The 20,823-nt window shown below is 51.1% G+C and overlaps 1 protein-coding gene across 1 annotated transcript in view; it reads right to left on the bottom strand.

The window, feature by feature from the left end:
• Positions 1-10,834, bottom strand: part of IGDCC3 (immunoglobulin superfamily DCC subclass member 3) — a 106,031-nt gene extending 95,197 nt beyond the window's left edge. Inside the window, exon 1 of the mRNA XM_072871139.1 lies at positions 10,764-10,834. Within this exon, the coding sequence (XP_072727240.1) occupies positions 10,764-10,830 (67 nt within the window). The 5' untranslated portion in view covers positions 10,831-10,834. The remainder of the gene's footprint in view (positions 1-10,763) is intronic.
• Positions 10,835-20,823: the final 9,989 nt, after the last annotated feature.

Raw genomic sequence — 20,823 nt, 5'->3', positions numbered from 1 at the left:
CCTCCCTTTGCAGGGAAACAGCAATACAGAATAAAAACTTGCCCAAGCATGGGGGAGTGCTTACTTCAACATCAGCCATTCCCACCCCAGGAGAATTTACACCACTTCAAGAAATCCGCTCCCCTTCCCCATGTAACCGGGCGGGCAGGAGGCTGTGCCAAGCTCCAGACCTGTTTGCAGCACAGCTGGCAGGGGTGATGAGGGGGATCGGCAGCTCCCGATTCAGACCATATTGCCACCGGCATCTTTGCAACACTTCTCCCGCTTGGCAGAGCAGGAGGCTGTTTGCTTCTCACACATAACACCATGCCCTTCTGTCGCTTTGGTCTCTCTCACGCTGTAACAGGCAAAGGATGGTGCTATTCTGTCCTTAATGAAGAGCAAGTTAAGCACCGAAATACAAATGCACAATGTTCTGGCTCAGCGACACAAAAGGTTTCTTGCAAAGCAATTACGCTAAACGATGTCCACCAGAGATAAGTTACTGCAGAATTTGTACCAACAATACGCAAACCCTCACTTCCCATCATACAGATACATACTAATTTACTTCTTTTGCCAACAGAACGTTTAAACACTACGTCTTTGGTATGTTATGCTTCACTTGGTCCAGCACACCTTTTTAGGGTATAATTTGCCATACAGGCATGATTAGATGCTACAGAAGATGACAGAAATAGAGCTATTGTTTAAAGATTAGCCCAAAATACATGCTGACATGAAAGACAAAAGGCGACCAAGAAACAGGAATTATATCAATATCTGAAGGGTATAAATGCAGGGATGGAGGTGAACGGTTTTTTAAAAGAAGGCAATGGAGAAGAAATTCCAACAGAGTAAGAAAACTACAATTTCATCCAGATACGGGGAAAGCCTTTCTAACAGTTCCCTTGTGCAACAGCCCCTCGATGGGTGGAGGCTTCCAGCTGCTCAAACCTGTGATACAGCTTCTCCCCTCTTGCATGGGCTCAGGGGAACCGAGTCCAGAGCTGCTCACAGAATTGGGATGCACATATGCAATTTCTCTTGGCAAACACCAGCCACAGCACAGTCTTTGTAATGCCCGTCCCTAACACAGATCCCACCACACTAGGCTCAAAGAATGGAGGGCAGATCGTTAATGCACGGTAAAAACAAAAGAGAGGAGAAGAGGCAGTTATCCTAAAGAAAAAGAAGGAGAAAAAAGTCTGTCTTTTCTGCTCTGCAAACACAGTGAGATTTTTTTCTTTCTTTCTGTAAATCCCCATTGCTTTCTACGGCAACTTAAATTGGATTACGGGGGATAAACATTGAGTGCAACCTGAGCCGAGGCAGATGGATGGAGCAGACAAAGAAGGCAGGGGTAGTGCACGGCAGGTCAAAGGTACTGCTGTCAAGGTATGAGTGTGTGCAGGGAATGGACAAACTCTACTTAGTGACAGACACCTAAAACATACACTTTATTAACCCATTAAGTCTTAAAATGTCAGGCTAGCTCCAGCCATCTCAGTGATCTATCACTCACTGTGACTTCTTTTTTATGAGATAGCCCTGGGGTCCTCTCAGCAAGTTAGACTACAGCCAGCACAAACCCATCAATTACTTTGTTTTGTGAATATTAAGGAATTAGATGAATGCTCTGCATTTTTCTGCAAAGTGGCCAGAGTCTCAACAGCACCTACCACGCCGGGGCCCCATTCCCTGCATGGGGGGCCCTGGGAGTTAGGTAGGATAAGGACTCTCATGTCCTGACTTCGCACTGAACCGAGGTGGACTCCTGACTCCAGAAAGATTGAACAAGATCTCAAGATTTAGCCTAACAGGCAATCTTAAAAAAATCCCTAATGAAATAAATGCCCCATCTTCCCCCAGCTCCCCTGTACTCTTAGATAAAACAGCTTATTATTATATGTACAATAAAAGGAAGAATCAACATAATTACATGCCCTTCCCACAATAGTTGTCATTATAATAACCATCATTAAGGCCTGTGATTGGAGATAATCATGTTTACCTCCATAAACATTCGGTCTGCATCCTAACTCCAGGCTGCGCAAGCAGTAGAAGTGATGACACTCATAATTAGGACTAGTGCCCTCAGACACATGCTGGGCTGGGGACGGACACTGGCTGGTCCTGGGGTCTCCTCGGCCTGTAGTCGAGAGGGGGATTGTGCCTCAACGTGTGACACTGCGCAATGCACAGTGTGCAACTGGTTTGTAACCCACAGACACCTCAGTGTCCAGAAGCACCCAAATTCCTCCTCAATGGATGCTTTTTTCACAGGATACTTTTCTGACCTTGAAGAAATCCCACTGCCACTTTCCTGGGGCTCCAGGGCCAGGTGACCAAAAAACCAGATGCATGGGGAGAAGCAAGCCCACCCCATCTGGGGATGCAGGAGAAGCCAAGCTCTATCTTTCACCCCAACATGGCCTTTCCATGCAAACTCAGCCAAAAGTCTCTCTTCTCCTGAGATACTTAGACGCTGAAAGACACAGAGAGGCATATGCCTTTCCCTGGCACCATGGGCACATTAGACATCCTAAAGCTGCCTATCTGCATCGTTAAATAGATAGATCCGAAATCGCCTTAAAAAAACCTGACCTTTGGTCCTCAAGGGCCTTGGTATCCCACTCTGCAAACACCACAGGCTCTGTCTTCCACAGGGTAAATGTCTGAGTCTCGCAAATAGGTAAGTCATTGGTGGCAGTGGCACAGTCAGCGAGAACCAGGCTGGCAAGCTGACCTGAGCGTGTTTCGGCACCATCGTGGCACTGCAGTCCAGCAGGTCCTCAGCATGCAGCAAGCTCTGAGGAAGTAACCATGGGCTCTTCCCCAGCCAAAGGTCACCCTGAAGCCAGCACTATTGCCTACGGCACTCAGCCTCATGGCCTAATCTGGGGGCACAGAGCGGGCTTGGTGAGAAGGACACCCTTCTCAATGCTGTGCTTCTACAGGGCATCATGTTCCTGGAGGTTTTCTCAAAAAAGAATGAGGCCCTGGGATGCTGCACACCATCAGGAATGGGTGTGAGAAACTGGTCCACAAACAGCTCAACCTAAGATCCACATGGTCAATGCACAGCCGCGCCGGAGAGAACTGGGTGCAAGGCATGGTAGAAACTGGGTGTCTTACACCTTCTTTGTCCCCTTCTAAAGACCCCCCCTTCGCCCATTTGGCTGTAACCATGGGATTATTTGCATTAAAAGTGGTTTTCAAGGATCGGACTTCAAACAGGGACATTGGGTTTGGCCTTCTGAGATTGGCACTGGGGGGCTCCAGGTCTCAAAGGCAGAGTCTGAACACATAGCCCTGCCTCCCCGGGATGCTCGGGTGAGAGACAAAGGGACAGGGACACTCACAGAGGAATCTCCATGGTGGGACAAGAAAGCTCCTGGCACAGGAAGGAGCATTTCCTCTAGAGATCAGCTCAGACGGGCCAGAGGGAGAGCACATACAAAGCAAGGAGGTAACGGGGGAAGAGAGGGACCCAACTCCGTTAGCATAAATAACTGATTGTAGTTAGCAGTGAGGCACAGAAACGATGCTGCAAAGTTGGAAGTAAACGACACTCTGAAGGCACATGGAAACAGTAAAAGTGCAGTTAATTGAGAGCGACAGAGAGGAAATCACCGAGGCCGTGCACATTCACTCAGGGAGTCTGAAAGTCCCATCCCTCTCCAACGGCTCTCTGCATATCCAAACCCAGCTCATCCCACACAACGTCCTGGGTACCTCGTGAAACGGACTGCAAAGCAGCGTAGCTCACAGCCACTTTCTGCTCGATGCAGAAACTGTAAAACTCGGCTCACAGCAGCTTGAGTTTGTAGTTAGAGGCAGGGGTGTTACGCAGGCAGCTGACCAGACTGCTCGTCTCAATGCTGGCAGGCTGCGCCGGGGAGCACGCAAGGGAAAATTGCTTTGCTTTCTGCAAAAGGATGGAGGAGGAAGCGTTATTAGCTCTGACATAAAGGCCACAAGAAAATTATTGGAATCCTCATTCTACAAGTCTCCTTTTGAGAAACATTTACCATCTCCCTGAGCAATACAATATGTGACTATATGTGCAAATATTTAACAAAAACTACTTCCCCTATTGATCAAGCAGACAGGCATACTCTGAGAAACCAATTAGCACTTGTGCTTTTGAACCAAGAGATTTATTTAGCGCTGAGAGAAAGAACTTCGAATTAATGGGAAGCTTAAAAGACACTTTGAAGTACATTTAAAAAAAAATAAGTTTAATTATTTTTTACTTGACACTGTGATTCATGTTCAAAGCTTCAAAAGAACTTGCTCATACCCTAGCATTGTCCTTTTCCACTTGGGAAACACGATTTTGGCCTTCCCTCCTGGGCTTCTGAAAAATACAGCAGCTAATCTCACAGCTTTAATTAGCGGTGACATTCATCGCAAAGGACCTCAGTCACATCACGGCTCATCCTCCTGGACCCTGTCCAGACCCACAGCCAGCAGGGCCATCCCTGCCCTGGGAGCACGCGGTCCCAACAGATGAAGCCCGTATTATTACTCCCATTCTAGACAGGGAACATTAATCACAGAGAGATGAAATGACCTGCCAAGGGCCCGGTCTGAGCTCGTGGCAAGGCAAGATGTTGCAGGAGCAGTCAGGTCCACCCTGCTCTTCCCAGCGCAGCATTGGGAAGCACCGGTGGGGAGACCCCAGCTCCTCTCTCATCACACCAACAGCATGACTTCCACCTGCAAACTGCCTCTCATGAGCAGAAACTTGCCCTCTCCTGATTTACCGCGTTCATTCCCAGCATAACACAGCATAAATCAGCAGCGACCCACCGGCGAGCCTTCCCATCACCAAGGATAGCCACTCCGGTCCTGCTTCAATAAAGCCAAAAGAACATGCCCCTGGAGTCCCACGAGCCCAGGACCAGGGGTTTTTATAGAGGGATGCAGGTTAATATTAGGACCAAAAACGTGGGTACAGGTTGGGACAGCCCTACAAAAAATGGCTCCTGTTTTTTCAGTGGTGCTTTTTTTTAAAAAAAACCCTTCTGCAAATGGGAGGATATGGAAGGAAGAGGTATCTGGACCTGAAATGTGCTCTCCAGCACATTATAACAGGTTTCAGGCTGATGAAATTGGCAACCTAAAAATCCAGCTGGTGCCCCCTTAAATCTCCTTGAGGCTGACCCAGACCCTAAGGAGAAAAGCACTACACTGCAGTAAAGTGCAAATTGGCTCTTTAGGGCATCCAGAAAAATTTACATTTAAAGAAGAGGAGAATAGGCTGTAACAGGCCCAACATCTTGCTGGCAGTAAAGTTTACTAGCTCAGAATTTTTTTATTCCCTTTCCTTTCGGACGGGAGGTTATATAAAGCGATTTTTCCATCAGGGCACATAAACCACATCCACTCGTTAAGCAATTGCAGGAGGTCTCTGTCGAGGATAACACGACCTCTCGGCCACCTGATGCGGAGCCCAGAGAAATGCCCAGCATCGCTGCCCTTGGTGGAGGCACAGGTTTCTGTCGAAGAAGGCAAACACAGCCCAAAGAGCCGGAGAAGTGGCCCCAAATAATTTTCAGATGTTCAAGACCAGACTGGGCAAATCCCAGGAGGTCGCTTGTTAAACACAGCGTGGAAGCTGGAAGCGTTCACAGCACAAAGACCCTTTCCAGGACGAGCTCCGAGTCCTTGTGGGCTCCCCCATCTCTGAATAAAACAGGGTGAAACCTGTTGGTATAGCTGGAAAGAGCAAAGACCTTTTCTGAGTTAATTGCCCACAGTAGCTCCATCCACAGTGAGGCATCCAGAGAGCACGGCAGCAAGCCGAGCGTAGGATGTGTTGTTATTTGCATTCCCCACGTGTTTCGCAGCCCTGACCAGATCACAGTCCTACCACAGAGGCCATCAGCGATACAAATCCGGAGCAGGAAACAACTGTGCATGAGAGGACGGCAAAGGCAGTGCCCAAGATGGGAAACGCTGTGCCCAGAGCCGGGGTCCCCGCAGGCTTCAGCCCCCAAGGCTGCCCTAACGCAGAAGAGGGGTTTCAATCCCTGACTCTGCAAGAAAGCAGCAGGGATGTGGCTGTCCCTGTGGCCGGTCCCTTGCACAGACCCGGCAGGGCACAGACTGGCCACACGGTACGTAATGATGCTCGTGGATCAGAGACATGGCGGCTGGGAGAAGTACGAAGGCATGAGGCTGCCAAGAGAGCCACACGCACCCTGGCTTCATGGTGCCAAAACCACCAGGCAGCACAGCCCCACTGCCCAGCCCTTGAAATTCAGCTTGAGTACTGGCAGGCAGGACTGGATGGTGTGCAAGGAAAGGAAAAGGCAAGGTCCTTCTGGGGAAGAGAAGTTTCTGTGCACTTTAAAACGTTTGAAACTCTTAATTGCGTCCAGGGGATTCAAAGAAAACACAGCAGTTTCTCCTCCCTGCCATCCCCTCTGCCTTATCACCTCCCACCCTGAAATTCAGGATGGAGGACAGCATCGCCTCGCTCCTCTCAAGGAGCTGAGCACTGCACCAATCCCTGCTTGCTCCAAAACCAGAGCCGTTTCAATGAAACACTAGCACTTCTCTCCCTTTTCACGTACTCTCAGGTTTCAGCAGCAAAGATTCTTTTGCAAAAGCATCTTCACAACTCAGCAGAATCACCTGCCACAACCTGCATCCTCCTGACTTGCCATTAGCTTCATCAACACAATCACATGCGCAAGAACAAAAAAAAAAGGCAGCAAAACCCTTGACTCTGCTCTGAAACTCTGGTTTTAAATTACCAACACAGGAGCGGGTCTGGGTTGTTAAGTGACTGGGCTCCTCTCGAGTGGAGGGTGCAATACAACAGTGACATTTGATATAATAGCAAGGCCAGATCAGTATGCTGTGTGCTTTTCTCAGTACGCTTGCCTATTTGCCTCTCTCTTCTCTTAAAGTGCAATTATTGACATGTTCGCCTCCTTAACCATCAGTTTTATATGCTTGCCAATGACTCCTGAACATGTGTAAACAATTATTTTTATTTTCTTGCAAAACCAAAATGTTGCATATTCTTTTGGATAAACGGACTCGGGTAGATTTTCATGAGCCCTGCTACATAATTTATTAGTTTCTAAACTCTGTAAAACTAAAAGCTCCAGTAAAGTTCAAATAAGTTTGTGATTTCAAAGTAATTTTGAACGGACTATTCCTGTTCCTGCCCAATGTTATTCGGTTGATTTAAATGGGAATTCTTAATCTGCAGAGGGGGGGCTCCTGCATTGTTTTGTTAGATCAAATAAAAGGACAATATCCGGGGTCAGAAGCCCAGGAGCGCAAAATATGAAATATAGAGGGGGAAAGGGGGCACGGGGAAATGCATCTTCTGTTCCAGATCTGTTGCAGGCTGCAAAACGAAGCGCATGGTCTGCTCGAACGCATGCTGGATCAGCTCGCTGCTTCAGGGGCAGAAAGCCAGGCACCGGCAGCGGCTTCGCACAAGCTCTGCCGCACGCTGCTCCCCGTGCCGCAGCCCCACGTCGGGGTCCCATCCTGCTCCTGCCAGAGCCAGTGCTGGATCCTAATGCTGTGGTGAGACAAGCGAGACAGGTCTGGCCATCCCAGCGCAGCGGAGAAAGATGTTTCAAGGCAGTGGGATGGGGAGGTGCGGGAGGAGCAGCGTCCCAAGGGTTTGTGAAGCAAGGGGCTGGCGTTGCACGGGGTCACCGCTTGGCACTTCACATGCTGTGACATGGGACTCTCCAGAAACAAGGAAATCAGAGAAAGAAAAGTTTAAGCAGACAGAAAAGAGTGAGAGAGGCTTTCTCATTCACACACATAAAATGAGAGCAGTTTTGCAGCTCTCCGCCAGGCAGTACGGCTGCTGAGCTGCTCCACGCTGGCTCCTGCCGGGCTCATTGCACCAGGGTACGTGGGCCAAAACTGGGACTGAGGAGGAAGGAGAGGAGCAGGGAACCAGGCTGTAACCTTGGATCTGGGACCTTCTGCCCAGCTCCTCTCCCTGGGACCCTCTCCCAGCTCCTAAGCAAGCGTGAGAGCTTGCGCTGTGCAAGTTCCAGAGTCTGACAGGTAATAAGACGACGTGTAATTAGACTAGTTTAGGATTTCTAACTCCCTGTGCAGGGGGTGGCAGGGCAGATCAGGAGGGGACCAACTCGCCCTATTCCCCTCTCTATTGGCTGGCTTTTAAATACTTCCAACGAGAAGTTTAGTTTTGGCACTGTGGTGGCCCAGCAGATGTTTGCGTGCCACTGGCATGGGTGGCTGCACGCTCAGGCCCCCGTGTGAGCTTCGCACCCAGCACTGGTCCCAAACGTGGCGCACAAGCATACGGTTGTGAGACAACCACCCCATTTCACGGGCCGCCTGCCACATTCGCCGTGCAGGAAAACCACGTCCTGAGATTCTCCTGTTGAACTCCCCGAGAGAGACAAAGCCCAAATGTGGGCTTGAATTTCATATAGCGTCTCTGAGTGTTACTGGGGAAAAATGATACCAGATACCCTCTATGTATATTAAGAAAAAAGACGGGGTATTACACCAATTTAGGAGAAAGCAATCCTTTTTTTGTATCTAAAAAAAAACAACAAAGCCACACAGAGTGGGAATTAGTGAAAGCTTATAGCTTCAATAATTTAGAAGTTAAGCCTACTTAAATATAAATGATGATGTTTAATTCCAAGGTTGTTACTGAGCAGAGCTGGGGAGCCTCTCGTATCCAATGCCTGTCTTTGAATGCCGGGCTCAGCAATAACAGACAAAAGCTGTCCACCACCCAGAACAAAGAGCTCCAGGAAATTAAAAAAAAAAAAAAAAAAGAAAGAAAATACTGTCTCACTGCTGAGCCCACTCCAGCACGCTGACCAGCAGCTCCCAACGCCTGGTTCACGGTCGCCAGGCCAGCATTTCAGGGAGTTTGAAAACCGCAGGGGTGGGAGCGGAGCATCCCGTCCCACGCAGCATGGCACCGCTCCCAACGCAGCATCCATCCCCGCAGCGAGACTTTCTGCTCCGGCGCTGATTGACACCAATGCAGGAGGGTTTATTAAATTCAGTAAAGCGCAGAAACACGTTACCTCGCTTTTAACCACATCTAGAGCGTATAAACCCACTGAGGGGGGGGAAAAACCTCAAACCAGAAAAACTTTTAAAGTGCAGCCAAGCACTCTTTAGTGGGGCCAGCAAAACACACCCCAAAATCAGGAGCCACTGACCTGTCAAGTTGCAGCATAAGCAGACACACAGGGCAATTTGGACAGCAGCAGGCGATAAACTAGACGCAAAACCCAACTTACTAAAGTTCTGCTTTCAAAAATTCACTTCTTTTCCTTTCGTCCCCACAAAAATAAGTACTTTTTCAACCATCCTCATTGCACTGCTGTGTACCCAGGAATCCCAGTCAAGTAACGAGACCTGCTTCATTACATCCACTTCACACACAACTTATATTTTCCACGAGTTACACTGGCTTCTCCTCCTTGCCGTGGCTGCTACGAACCACGTGGCGAGATTTATTATGGGAATAGCCCACAGTCTGGTTTCCTAAACACTCCAGCAGCTAATCTCTGATTAATCTAACACACGCTTTTCTCCCTCTGACCATGCTGGGCTGCTTGCACATTTTTTAAACAATTCCTATTTTTCCTTATCTTTAAGGCTGCTAAGTGAGGCGAGGGTAGGATGCACCCGGGTATTTCGCTGCAGAACAACATCTTGCTCAGATTAGACCCATGCTTAAGCAGCACCACCAGTAGAAGGAAAATATTGCAATTTATCAGCAGGGCATGTGCACAGTAGGTCCAAGGAAAAAATCCCTTTGATGTTTTTGTAGTTCGGCCCTCGTCTGGTGGGTGGTGTTACCGGTTACGGCTGTGTGAACCGAGCCAGGCACTACAGGAGAGCACAATACTTGTAGGTTTAAAGTAGCTCACTGTCATCCCTGCAACTTGCAGCCCAACATCTCTTTTCTGTAGCTACCGCCTTTGCTATCAAACAGACTCGTTTGCTCGGGCGCTGTCTCCCGCTCACATCGCCGGCGATGATTTCGGATTTGGTCCCTGAGCGCGGATGCCCAACCACGCCACTGCCACGGCAGCCACCGCATCCCTCCCCAGCGCTGGCCACGGGGGCGAGGGCCCCACAAACACCACGGTCTCCCCTTTCCCAGAGCCCCCCATGCAAGTGGGGTTTCCAACTGAAAACACGCAGGTTTGGGGGAACACTTAGGGCTGCCTTCAGATTAAGGGGTTGGATGGGCTGACGGAGAAGTCTACAGCCGAAAGCCATGTCCCCAACGCGCCTTCCCAGAGGGACGAGCCCCCGCTCCCGCAGAGGGATGCTAACACGGCGGGTGACACGGACAGCCGTGGCCGTGCACCTCCACGCTGCACCGGCGGACACGCGCGTGCCGGAGCCGTGCTCGGTCCCTCCAGCCCCCGGAGCCGTTCGGCCCCGTTCAGCCTCCACGGCGGCCCGATGCCACAGGGACGGGCTGAGCGCGGGGCTGGGAGCGAGCGGGGAGGCGTGCGGGGTCGGGACCGGCTGGGGAACGAGCGCGGGGGACCGGGACCGACGGGCAGGGTGGGGAGGGACGCGGGGAACCGGCCCCGGCCACCACGGGGGTGGTGGGGGGATGCGAAGTGCGGGAGGGACCGCTGACGGGACCGACCGACCGACGGATGGACGGACCGACCGACCGAGGGGCCAGGGCGGCGGGGAGCAGCGCCGGTGCCGGGGGCGGCGGCGGCGGCAGCTCCGTCCCTCCGCCCGCTCCCCAAGCCCGGCCCGGCTCTTACCTCCGCGGCAACCGAGCAGCAGCAGCCCCAGCAGGCAGGCGGGCAGCGCGGAGCCCGGCGGAGCCATGGCATCCCGGGCGGGCGGGCTCGCCTCCCTGCGCCCCACGGGGAGGGAGCAGCCCGCGCAGGAGGGAGGGAAGGAGGGAGGCGAGGCGAGAACCACCCGCCAGTTGGGGGCGGGGGGGAGAGGGGGAAAAAAGGAAAGGGAAAAAAAAGGCAAAAAGCGGATTTCAGCGCTGCTCCCCTCCGCGCGAGCACGCCGCCGCGCCGGGCGGGCGCGGGGGCGGCGCTGAGGGAGCGGGGCCGCCGGCGGGCGGGGGCGGGCGGGCAGCGCCTTGCGCCATCTTGCGCATCCGCCGGGGCGCCGGCAGCGCCGCGCCGGGTCCGGCCGGGCTGCGGGGCTGGGGGGCGGCAGCGGCGGGGGCGGGGGGGCGGACGGTCCCCGTGCGGGGCTGCTCGGTGACCGCCGCGCCCGGGATCCGCGGGGACTGTGCCCGGACCCTCAGCCGGTCTGCCCTCACCGGAGCCCTGTCACCAGAGCCCCCTCACGGGTCTCCCCTCACCAGACCCCCCTCACCAGAGCCCACTCACCGGTATCTCCTCACCAGAGCCCTCTCACGGGTCTCCCCTCACCAGAGCCCCCTCACCGGAGCCCTGTCACCAGAGCCCACTCACCGGTATCTCCTCACCAGAGCCCTCTCACAGGTCTCCCCTCACCAGAGCCCCCTCACCGGAGCCCTGTCACCAGAGCCCACTCACCGGTATCTCCTCACCAGAGCCCTCTCACAGGTCTCCCCTCACCAGAGCCCCCTCACCGGAGCCCTGTCACCAGAGCCCTCTCACAGGTCTCCCCTCACCAGAGCCCCCTCACCGGAGCCCTGTCACCAGAGCCCCCTCACCAGAGCCCCCTCACCGGTATCTCCTCACCAGAGCCCTCTCACGGGTCTCCCCTCACCACAGCCCCCTCACCACAGCCCCCTCACCGGAGCCACCTCATGCGGCTCCCTTCACGGGGCTCCCGTCACCAGAGCCACCTCACAGATCTCCCCTCACGGGTCTCCCCTCACCACAGCCCTCACACCAGAGTGTCCTCACTGGAGCCACCTCATGGATCTCCCCTCACAGGGCTCCCTTCACGGGGCTCCCCTCACTGGGGACACTTCACAGATCTCCCCTCACCAGAGACCCCTCACGGCTCATCCCTCACGGGTCTCCCCTTACCAGACTCCCCTCATGGGTCTCCTCTCCCTGATGCCCCCTCACGGCATCCCTCCAGCCCAGCCGCACAGGGCGCTGTGGGCCCCCCAGAGCAGGAAAGCCCTCCAGGTGTCCGGCCTGGACTGCCTTGTCCTGGCTGGCTCTGCCATGCCCAGGGGATGGCAGCTGATGCAAGGCCTTCCCAAGCTTGTGGTAATGATACGGGAAGAAGTTTCCTTGCTCTGCCTGATGGCCTCTCTCCTGCCTGTCACTGCTCGAGGTGACCCGTCTCGGCAATGGTGTCCAGCTCTGCAGCAGCGGACAAGGGCAGGGTCCCATCCCCAAGCCTGTGCGGTTGTGCCCAAGGCCAGGGAGCTGCCTCTTATCTGCCCTTAGGGATGGACCCAAAAATCTGGCATTAAAACAAGGGAAAACACTGATGAGACAGCACAACTTCTGCTGATGAGTTACTGAGACAGTACAGCTTGGTTTCACCAAGCGTTTCGCTTTTTGGGCTCTGTTTTGAAGAACAAAACCACCCGCTGAGGTAGTTGGCAATGCCTGGAGGTGACCGGTGTCCCCAGGAAGCAGGGCGGTGGGATCACAGAGCGATGGCCACGAGGGGATCCTGGGGACAGGAACGAAGAAGAGCTTGGCTTTTCCCACCTCAGTGCTCCTTATTTTAAACGCTATCATAAGGCAGCTTACCCGTTGCCATCAGTCACACAGATGTTGGACTAACCAGCTCACCCTTGAAGAGGCCCCAGTGAGGAAGGACCCAGTAAGGGATGAGTCTGCTCCTAAATCCTGCCACAGCCTTCAAGATAATTTGTCCGCCCTCCTGGCATGAAATGAGGATAACAGGTCCCTATGCGGCTCTCACGTGGTATTTTGCTGCTTTCCAACTGATCCTGCCCAGTCCCTTGGCCCACGTTCTCCGCAAACACATCACCAGCAAAAGTCATCTCTGCAATGACAGCTCAAAATCTTTTGTGCTGTTTCCTTGGGGAAAAAACAACTAAAAAAAAAAAAAAAAGATCCTAACTAATTTATTCTTTCAGAATAAAAACAGAGCTTGGTGGACTGGGTTACTAAGCCCTGTAACCGTGCTCAGAAACGTGGTGAAAAACATTTTGTAAAGATGAGCAATGCGTGGCTCCCCTGGATGGTGCACCCCGAGCGCGTTGGAGTCGGCTAACGAGGAAAGAAGACGTCACTACATTTGCTCCACATTAAAGCTTCCCTCATTTAGCGGAGGGCTGAGCTGTATGAGGTTGCTTTCAGCTGGGGAAGAATTTGCTCTGGCTCCATCAGCCTCTCAGTAACATCTGAATTTCTGCGCTGTCCCTGACCTTTTGGCACCAACCCTGCTCCTGTTCCCCAGCCGTCTCCCCGGCTCCTGCCATGGGGCCCCGCCAGTGTTTCTGTAACGCTCGCAGCCGTCGGGGGCTTGTGGCAGCTCCCGGGACGCCGCTGGCACTGAGGACAGCTTGTGGGAATTAATAACTCCAAGGGAAGTGAAGCGCCGTGTGTTTTACAAGGCTTGTTTTCCCCAGAAACCACAGATTTTGGGTTCTTTTGCTCCCGTGCACAGGTGACGGCCAGTGTGGCAGTGGCAGGACCCAGGAGCCGGGGCAGGTACCTACGTGTTCAGGGCATCACCAAGTTCAGCCCCGCGTCTTGCAAATGACACTTGTGACATCGCTGGTGTCACATTCAAAAATCGCAAGTGCGGGTGGTCCTGCCAAACAACGGGACTCAGATGAAAAGCTATGAGATTTTTAAAGAACAACGCAGGTTTTGGGCTCTCCTTAGAGCCACCTGAAAGCAGGAATCCAGACCACTCATGTTTTTCTGTGCTCCTCTGTAACCATGAGGACTTTAAAAAGTTGCTTTGTATTGGAGGCAGGGATTTACTTATCCCACTGTGAGCAGAAATTGGAGGCTTTTGAAAAGCAGCGGGGCTACAGGAGTGGCAGTGCCCAGCCCGAACCGAGGCTCCAAACCCTTCCCTGCAGAGTGGTCGTGGGCTCCATCCCTCCATCCTCCCTCCTGCAAAGGGGCACAGGGTCTGTCTGTCCATCTGTCCTCCCTCTCCACAAAGTTATCCTCCACGAGCACCGACCTTAGAGAGTGTCGCTCACCCCTCACCCCTTGCACAGCGCATTTCCAGCAGCTCCAATAGTGCTCCTGATTTACACCAATTAACTGCAAACTGAGGTCCCCAAGACACCATTAGTAGTTTCAGCGGATGAAGTGGGAGATTAACTTGTCTGAATTCACTCCATTTATTATTCGATGTGTAATTGTGGTTTCCCTGTCTGCTAACAGCCTGGGAGTTTTTCACTTACGTATATACGCATGGGGTTTTAGCATCTGTTTCATGGTCAGTGAGCAACAGGGAGGGGGGCCAAAATCATGGCACCCACCTGGAGGCACTGAGGTGAGAGCCGTCCCAGCAGTGGTGGGACAGCCCCACGACGTGCTCCTGGAAGCTGGTTTCCCCAGCAGAAACCCTTTTCCATCCACTTTTGGCTGTATAAGGACACAGGTGTCGTGGTGGCAGGGGCCAGCGCTTGTCACCAGACCGAGGGGATGCCTCCTGGCACTTAGCTGCCTGGCTGCGGAGGAGCTGTGTGTTCCCCGTTAATTGAAAACGATCGTGCCACCGATCTGGCTGTTTTGCCATCAGTGCAAATGAGCGTGGGGAGCCAGCGTGAACGATGAAACCCACACGATGATTGTACCTGCCACGCAAATCACAGAAGTCCGACTGTGCTAGTGTAACCACTGCTCCAGTGCTTTGCTGGAGGGGAGGAGGTTGGAGGAGCCCCCATGAGATGCAGTTTCCACCACTGGTGTCCACTGAGCATCCGTGGAGCATCCCTGGCTGCCTCGCTGCATCACGCAGCCCATCACCTCACGCTGTGTCGTTTCCCAGAGGGCTGAGCTGGGCAACACGCTCAACACTAAGTACTGAGTTACCTGAGACCACATGAGATCCAAGCCTGCTGTAGTAATATCGCCAGCTGCATCATAGCATAGCATACTGGGGCGATGAAGGCTGGGAAGAGAAAGAAATGCAAACAAACGCCTCGCTCTTATCTTCACTTCTCCATGGTCCCAGCTTCCCTATAACTGCTGTGTCCGTCCTCCTGCTCTGTTCACCATGCGCTGCCCTGTTTGCAGCCACCCGCTGTGTCCCTTCTCAGCTGCCTCCCACCAGCATCTCATGCTGTGAACTGAGAGCTGGACGTGGGATTTGCAGTCACCCATCACCCCCCCAAGGTCCTTCCTTGCTCCTTTGTGGAGTTACCTGCCATCAGGAGAAAGACTCATCAGAGTTACGCAGCCTGACACAGTTTCCTTTAACCACTATCAGAGAACACTGTGCTAAGTGCAGATTTATTACCTCTGTAATGCAGATAAAATGAGGTTTTATGGCTCCGTAGTCCTGGCAGCATAAAGTAATAATGGAAACTATCTACTCAAATAGGGCTTGCATCCTAGGAAGAAAGGGAGATGCATGGGAGGTTAATAGTGTGTCCTCGGGCACTGCCAGATATCCTCTCGCCAATCTAGCTGGACACAAGCCACTGAGTGTTCAGCCCTGCGTGCCATCTGAGAGAAGTCTCACCACTCGTTTGCTAGATGTTTCTGCTTATTTTTGACATTAAAAAATTCCCCAGCAAGATAAAGCCTGAAACCGCATAACTGGTTTTCTGTCTCTTATAGGAATCAGTTCAAAACGGAGAAATGAGCAAGCACCAAGAAATGCCTAATGAACCCAAACTCTGACCATACCTGAAATCTGCAAAGTGACATCTAAGGAACCAGGCACCCACCATCATCCTAGATTCCTAACCCCCACGGTTACAAGCTCAGGCACTGAACCGGCATGAGCGTGAATCCTGGCTCCTGCTCCCACCGCCTCTTCCCACCAGCGAGGTACAACCTTGCTGTGGAAGGTGCTCGCCACGCCGCCCCGGGCCTGCCAGCTGCAGGGTCTTGTTCAGATGCATCCAGAAGTGAGTTACTCAAGAGAAGCACGAGGCTGGATTTGAGCCGTTAAGAAATGCACACGCGAGGCACAGCTCTAGCCAGGCTGACGCAGCCTGCAGGGACATGTTACAGGTCCGTCTCTAGCAAACCCGCGCAGGCAGAGCTCTCCGGCCATCCCCTCCGTGTTTTGAGAGGCAGGGTTCAGCCCAGCACCTAACAGCAGATTTCCCGGGGTCCAGCCACTCCAGGCACAGCTGCAGATCAGCCTTCCACGGCAAGACTTCCTCTCAGAGTAAGAGCTGTAACAGACTGCATCGTGAGACAAATGCCACTGTCTTTTTAAAATATTTTATTAATAACCCATTAGTTAAGGAATATAAGGACAATGTCTTCTTACACTTCAAAGAGTATTTGTGGAGTAAGAACAGTCTCTGAAGAAAGAAAGTTATAATTAAGTACAGCATGGAACCAAACACAGACACAATCTTCAAACGAGATCAAGTTCTGGTTACACATCCTTATGCACTGTGTAGACAATTAAATGAAATTTAATTTTAAAATATTAGCAAGGGAATACAGTAACAGAACTAGATGGTACGTTTCTGCTGGATTAAACACAGCTTTTCTAACAAGGTTATTGATTAGAAAAGACACAATGATCCCTTCAAAACATCTATTTCTAATGAGATCGAAAACATATATAGTGCTCTATTTAAATGGTTGTTTTCTTACACAGCATTATTTCATGGGCTGATCTCAGGTTTGTTAGCTAGTAATGTAAAAAAATTCTCAAAACCTAGATTATAAATTATCTCATTTGAACTACTTAAACCAGAACTTTGCTGTCTGTTAAGTAAGAAATCAAATCAACAAAAAGTTGAAAGAGATTTTTAGCCAAGTCATGTGTTTCATGTAACAAGGAATTAAAAGAAATAAAAGGATGAGAATTGTGACTCTCGCAGCAGCATGGGGAATATACAGTTGTGTAGCCAAACAGTAACATTAATACTACAAAATTATGCCAGTGAGACAAACCTGACATCTTAACAACGTAAAACAATATACACCAGCAAAAAGTTGAACAGCAATTATCTTTAGTGTTACTGAAAGGAAGAAAAGGGAGAAAGGAGCCTGATGTGTAGGAACATATATTAAGTATGATGGGTAATTAAAGGTATCAACAGTTTGTGTGTCTGTGAGAAATCTGCAAGAAAGCTACTTATTTCATGATAAAAAAATATATGCACTGGTTGTTTCAGCTTTACACATAAAATGTGTATTATCTGTCTTCTTCCGTTCATCTCTAGCAGAGACTAGAAAGGTCCCACGTGCGTCCAGGACAAGAGGGACCTGGGGCACAGCCGAGTTAGACAAGGACACCCAGCACTCTGCGTGGACGCGCGTTCGTACAGAGAACAGCTTCGCTGCTGCCGGTCAGTGGTGATCTCTTGGCTCTGAGGGAACTGCCTTGATTTCTGTAGCTGAGGTCTGGTGTACCAGTCCACGGCCACCACAGTACTTGGACGTCCAAACACTGCCGGTTTCACACTCTGGTACAATTCGGTGGGGTGTAACAAGATCAGAATAAGCCTCAGCGTGAGGAGATGAAGTATTTTTGTGATGCATAAGCAGAACTGTTTGCACTCTGCTGCATCTCCCCCAAAGCTCTCGGAGCACGTAACTAACTCGGTGGTTTCGTGATCAGCCCAAGGTGATCCAGGGGAATGGTGCCACACTGTGCCTGCTTGTGTTGACTTCAGTGGCAGGCAGGGATAGATTTTAGGCAGATCAGCAATGCTCACCGCATGGCTATAGGATTGCTAAAGTCAGTACGGACAAAGCAGAGGGTGCATGTACAAAGGAGTGCCACAGAAACCGTGGCACACTCCTAAATCAGCCACTGGACTAAGCTCCATCCCCACATACCCGCTGGAAGGAGAACTCCAGTGCCCCGGTCATACCCGCTACTGGCCAAACTCCTCCTGGCGCTGCCCTCCGGCAGCCGAGACGCTCAGCAGAAGCGGTCCTTTGGCATACTCTCACGCTTGCAGGTGGGTGACTTGGTTTTGGAGGTGAAAGGAAGTCACCAGGGGTTCCTCTGGAGTGAGCTTGGTGGAGAAGGGTCCTTCTCCCTTTCTGCACATTGGCAGTGGCAACGTGGCATGTACAGGGTCTGTCCTGCCACTGGGGAAGGGCAAGGATGCTTCCATGAAACTAACTGCCAACTGAGGTCCAGCTGCAAAAATCTCCCCCCAGCCTCTGCAGCTGGTGCCCGGTACTCCCCAGCTGGAGGGTTTATACCTCTGCAATTGCATCCGCTCCCATGTAACTGTGAACTGCCCTTATTGCCTGCAATAACACTTCACTGCCTTATCTGTAACCCTGCTAAGTCATTAGTTTCAAAGTCTCGTGGCAGTGAGTTCTGGAGGTTATTTACGCACTTCCTCTGCCCAGTTATGATTTCTTGCCTTTCTAGCTCCTTGCTCTGGCAGCGCACACACACTAACTCCTGCCTAGCCAGCTCACTGGCACTGATTTCCAGTCTCTGTGCCACAGCCTTTCAGAGTCATGGTGCTTCAGAGCATGGAACGGCATTTCTGAGACTCCTCAAGATACCAAGAAGCAGCTGAAGCAAGAGAGCGAGTGCAATGAGTGGAAATACAGTCATTTACCAGAACGGTATGTCATGCTGGGAGGAGACGCTGTAGGCTGGGGAGAGGTGGAAGCTCCAATATCCTTCCCAACAGGGTACATGGAGGCTTGGAGGTACTCCTCTACTGAAGAGCTGGAGCTAACACGGTTTGATGGAGGATTGCAAGGACATGGGCTGGTCCAGCTCAGCTCCAAACACAGGGCACACTGTGACATGGCTCTTCACAACAGAAGTGGGGATAGGGTGCTGGTGGAGCAAGGTTCTCCTTGCTGCAAGCAGTGGTATCTCAGTCCAGATTTCACCACAAAAAACAAAGTCTAAAGTCTTTTACAGGATCTCAGGTCAGCACACAGCTCCCCATATAGCTCTGGGGGAATTTCGGTAGGAAAAGAGAGAGATGGGCATCTTTTCCCTCATTTTTTAATAAACAAATGGCCAGATCTCTGAATCCTCTAGGAAGGCAGAACATTTACCAACACCCAATGAACAGAATTACCGATCCTTGTTACCCCCGAGGAGCTGGTCCAATCTGTAGCATTCGCAGTCAGACTCTGCAAGCCTGGAACAGGGCAGAGACAGGCTAAAGAAAGGGCAGAGAAAAGTTCATCCCACACCAGAAGGCCAGGCTGAGAGATATGTCAGCAGTAAGCAAACAGCGTCAGCCAGGAAGAGTCACTGGATGATTTTCAAATGTTATCTGTAATAAACCCAGACCAACTGGTATGAGACCGAGGATTTGATTTTAATTTTTAAGCTCTGGTGGTGCTCTGGTCTTTAAAAAAAAAAAACAACCCCAAAAGCACTTTGGCCAGGACTCTCAGAAGTGACTGGAAAATTTCACCTGTTCATCCAAAGCCTTCAGTAAGTCCACTGCTTACAGAAGGCTGAGCGCTGCTCTCTGGAAATCAAAATCATCTGAGATGTCTCCGGTTGGGCACAAAAAAAAAAAGAAACAGATGTCCCCAAGATCACAAGTTAATTTTGCAATTGTTGGTTCTTTTTTCTCTTCGCTAGTATAAGCTTCATAAGGAAAGATGGATCACATCCCGCCAGCTGAAGCAGTCTCCTTTGGCCAGCTCCTGCAAAACACAGTCCTACAGAGAAACACAACCCACCTCTCCAGCCGTAGGGAAGGTGTCCTACAGCAATACTTGGAAACAAAGCAAGAGAGACATCAGATCTGCAGCACTGTAAGAATCAACAACCAGTGCAAACATATTCTTTAGAAAAAGGCAGTATAAGAATAAGTTAAAACCTATAATGGACTATTAACAAAAAAGTAGATCTACTGCTTTTTTTCTCCAACAGACATGAGGTAGTTGTGTTGTTAGGGAGAAAAAAAAATAAAGAGAGAGAGAAGTAGTAAAAATGCTACTCTATACCACACACTACTCCACTTTATAAAATTAAATAATATAAAGATGTTCCAAGGAAATAAAAATACATGTTGTACATTAAAAGGACAGATGTGTACCTAAAATATTAGGTACAAGAACCTACATAAAACAAAGTCCAGGTTGGTGAAATGACCCAGACACTGAAGAAGGTTCTATATAGTACAAGTTGTTAGAGGCACTCGTAGAGTGTGTAATAAAAGGCCACTACATCAGCCTGCTAGTAATAGTTACTGCAGTAGTGCACAAAGAGAGCCTTATAATCCTTTTAACCACGGGAGGGCAGAAAAGGCTGGTGGTTACAGCTCACTGAATTTGTTTGTGTTGGCTTCCACCGCCTTGTGGGACTCCTCTGACAAAATTCATCCCAATGCTGCGAGGCAGTAGGTAGTGCCAAGGCGCTCCCTGGTGAAGAGACAGTTGAGAAGAATCGCTTGGTGTACCCTGCCTCTTCCCAGCATTAAAAGACGTCTTGCCAGTCGCCTCGAGGACTACAGCGAAGTGACAGCCCCAGTCTAACGCAGAAGGCTCTGTTCTAGCCGTGGTTTCACGTCAGACTTTGGCAGATGGCTCAATCCTGCTCCCACGAAAGCCAAGTTACTCATCAGCTTCAGCGGGAAGAAGATGGGCCCTTACCAGTCTATACCTACTGATTTCTTGAAGGCAATATGTACAGCTGACAGGTCCGAATCCTGTTCTGGTGAGATGCTGCACCTTCTTAGCTCCTGCTGGGCTCAGTGAGTCGAGGGCATGCAGTACCTCACAGGGACAGGCCCTTACTAGTGCTTCTAGCTCTCCCATGATCAAAATCAGA

This window comes from Ciconia boyciana, chromosome 8 (assembly GCF_034638445.1).
Source record: "Ciconia boyciana chromosome 8, ASM3463844v1, whole genome shotgun sequence".
NCBI classification, from domain to species: Eukaryota; Metazoa; Chordata; class Aves; order Ciconiiformes; family Ciconiidae; genus Ciconia; species Ciconia boyciana.
The sequence above is the reverse complement of the archived record's forward strand: the minus strand, read 5'-3'. Positions and strand labels throughout refer to the sequence as shown.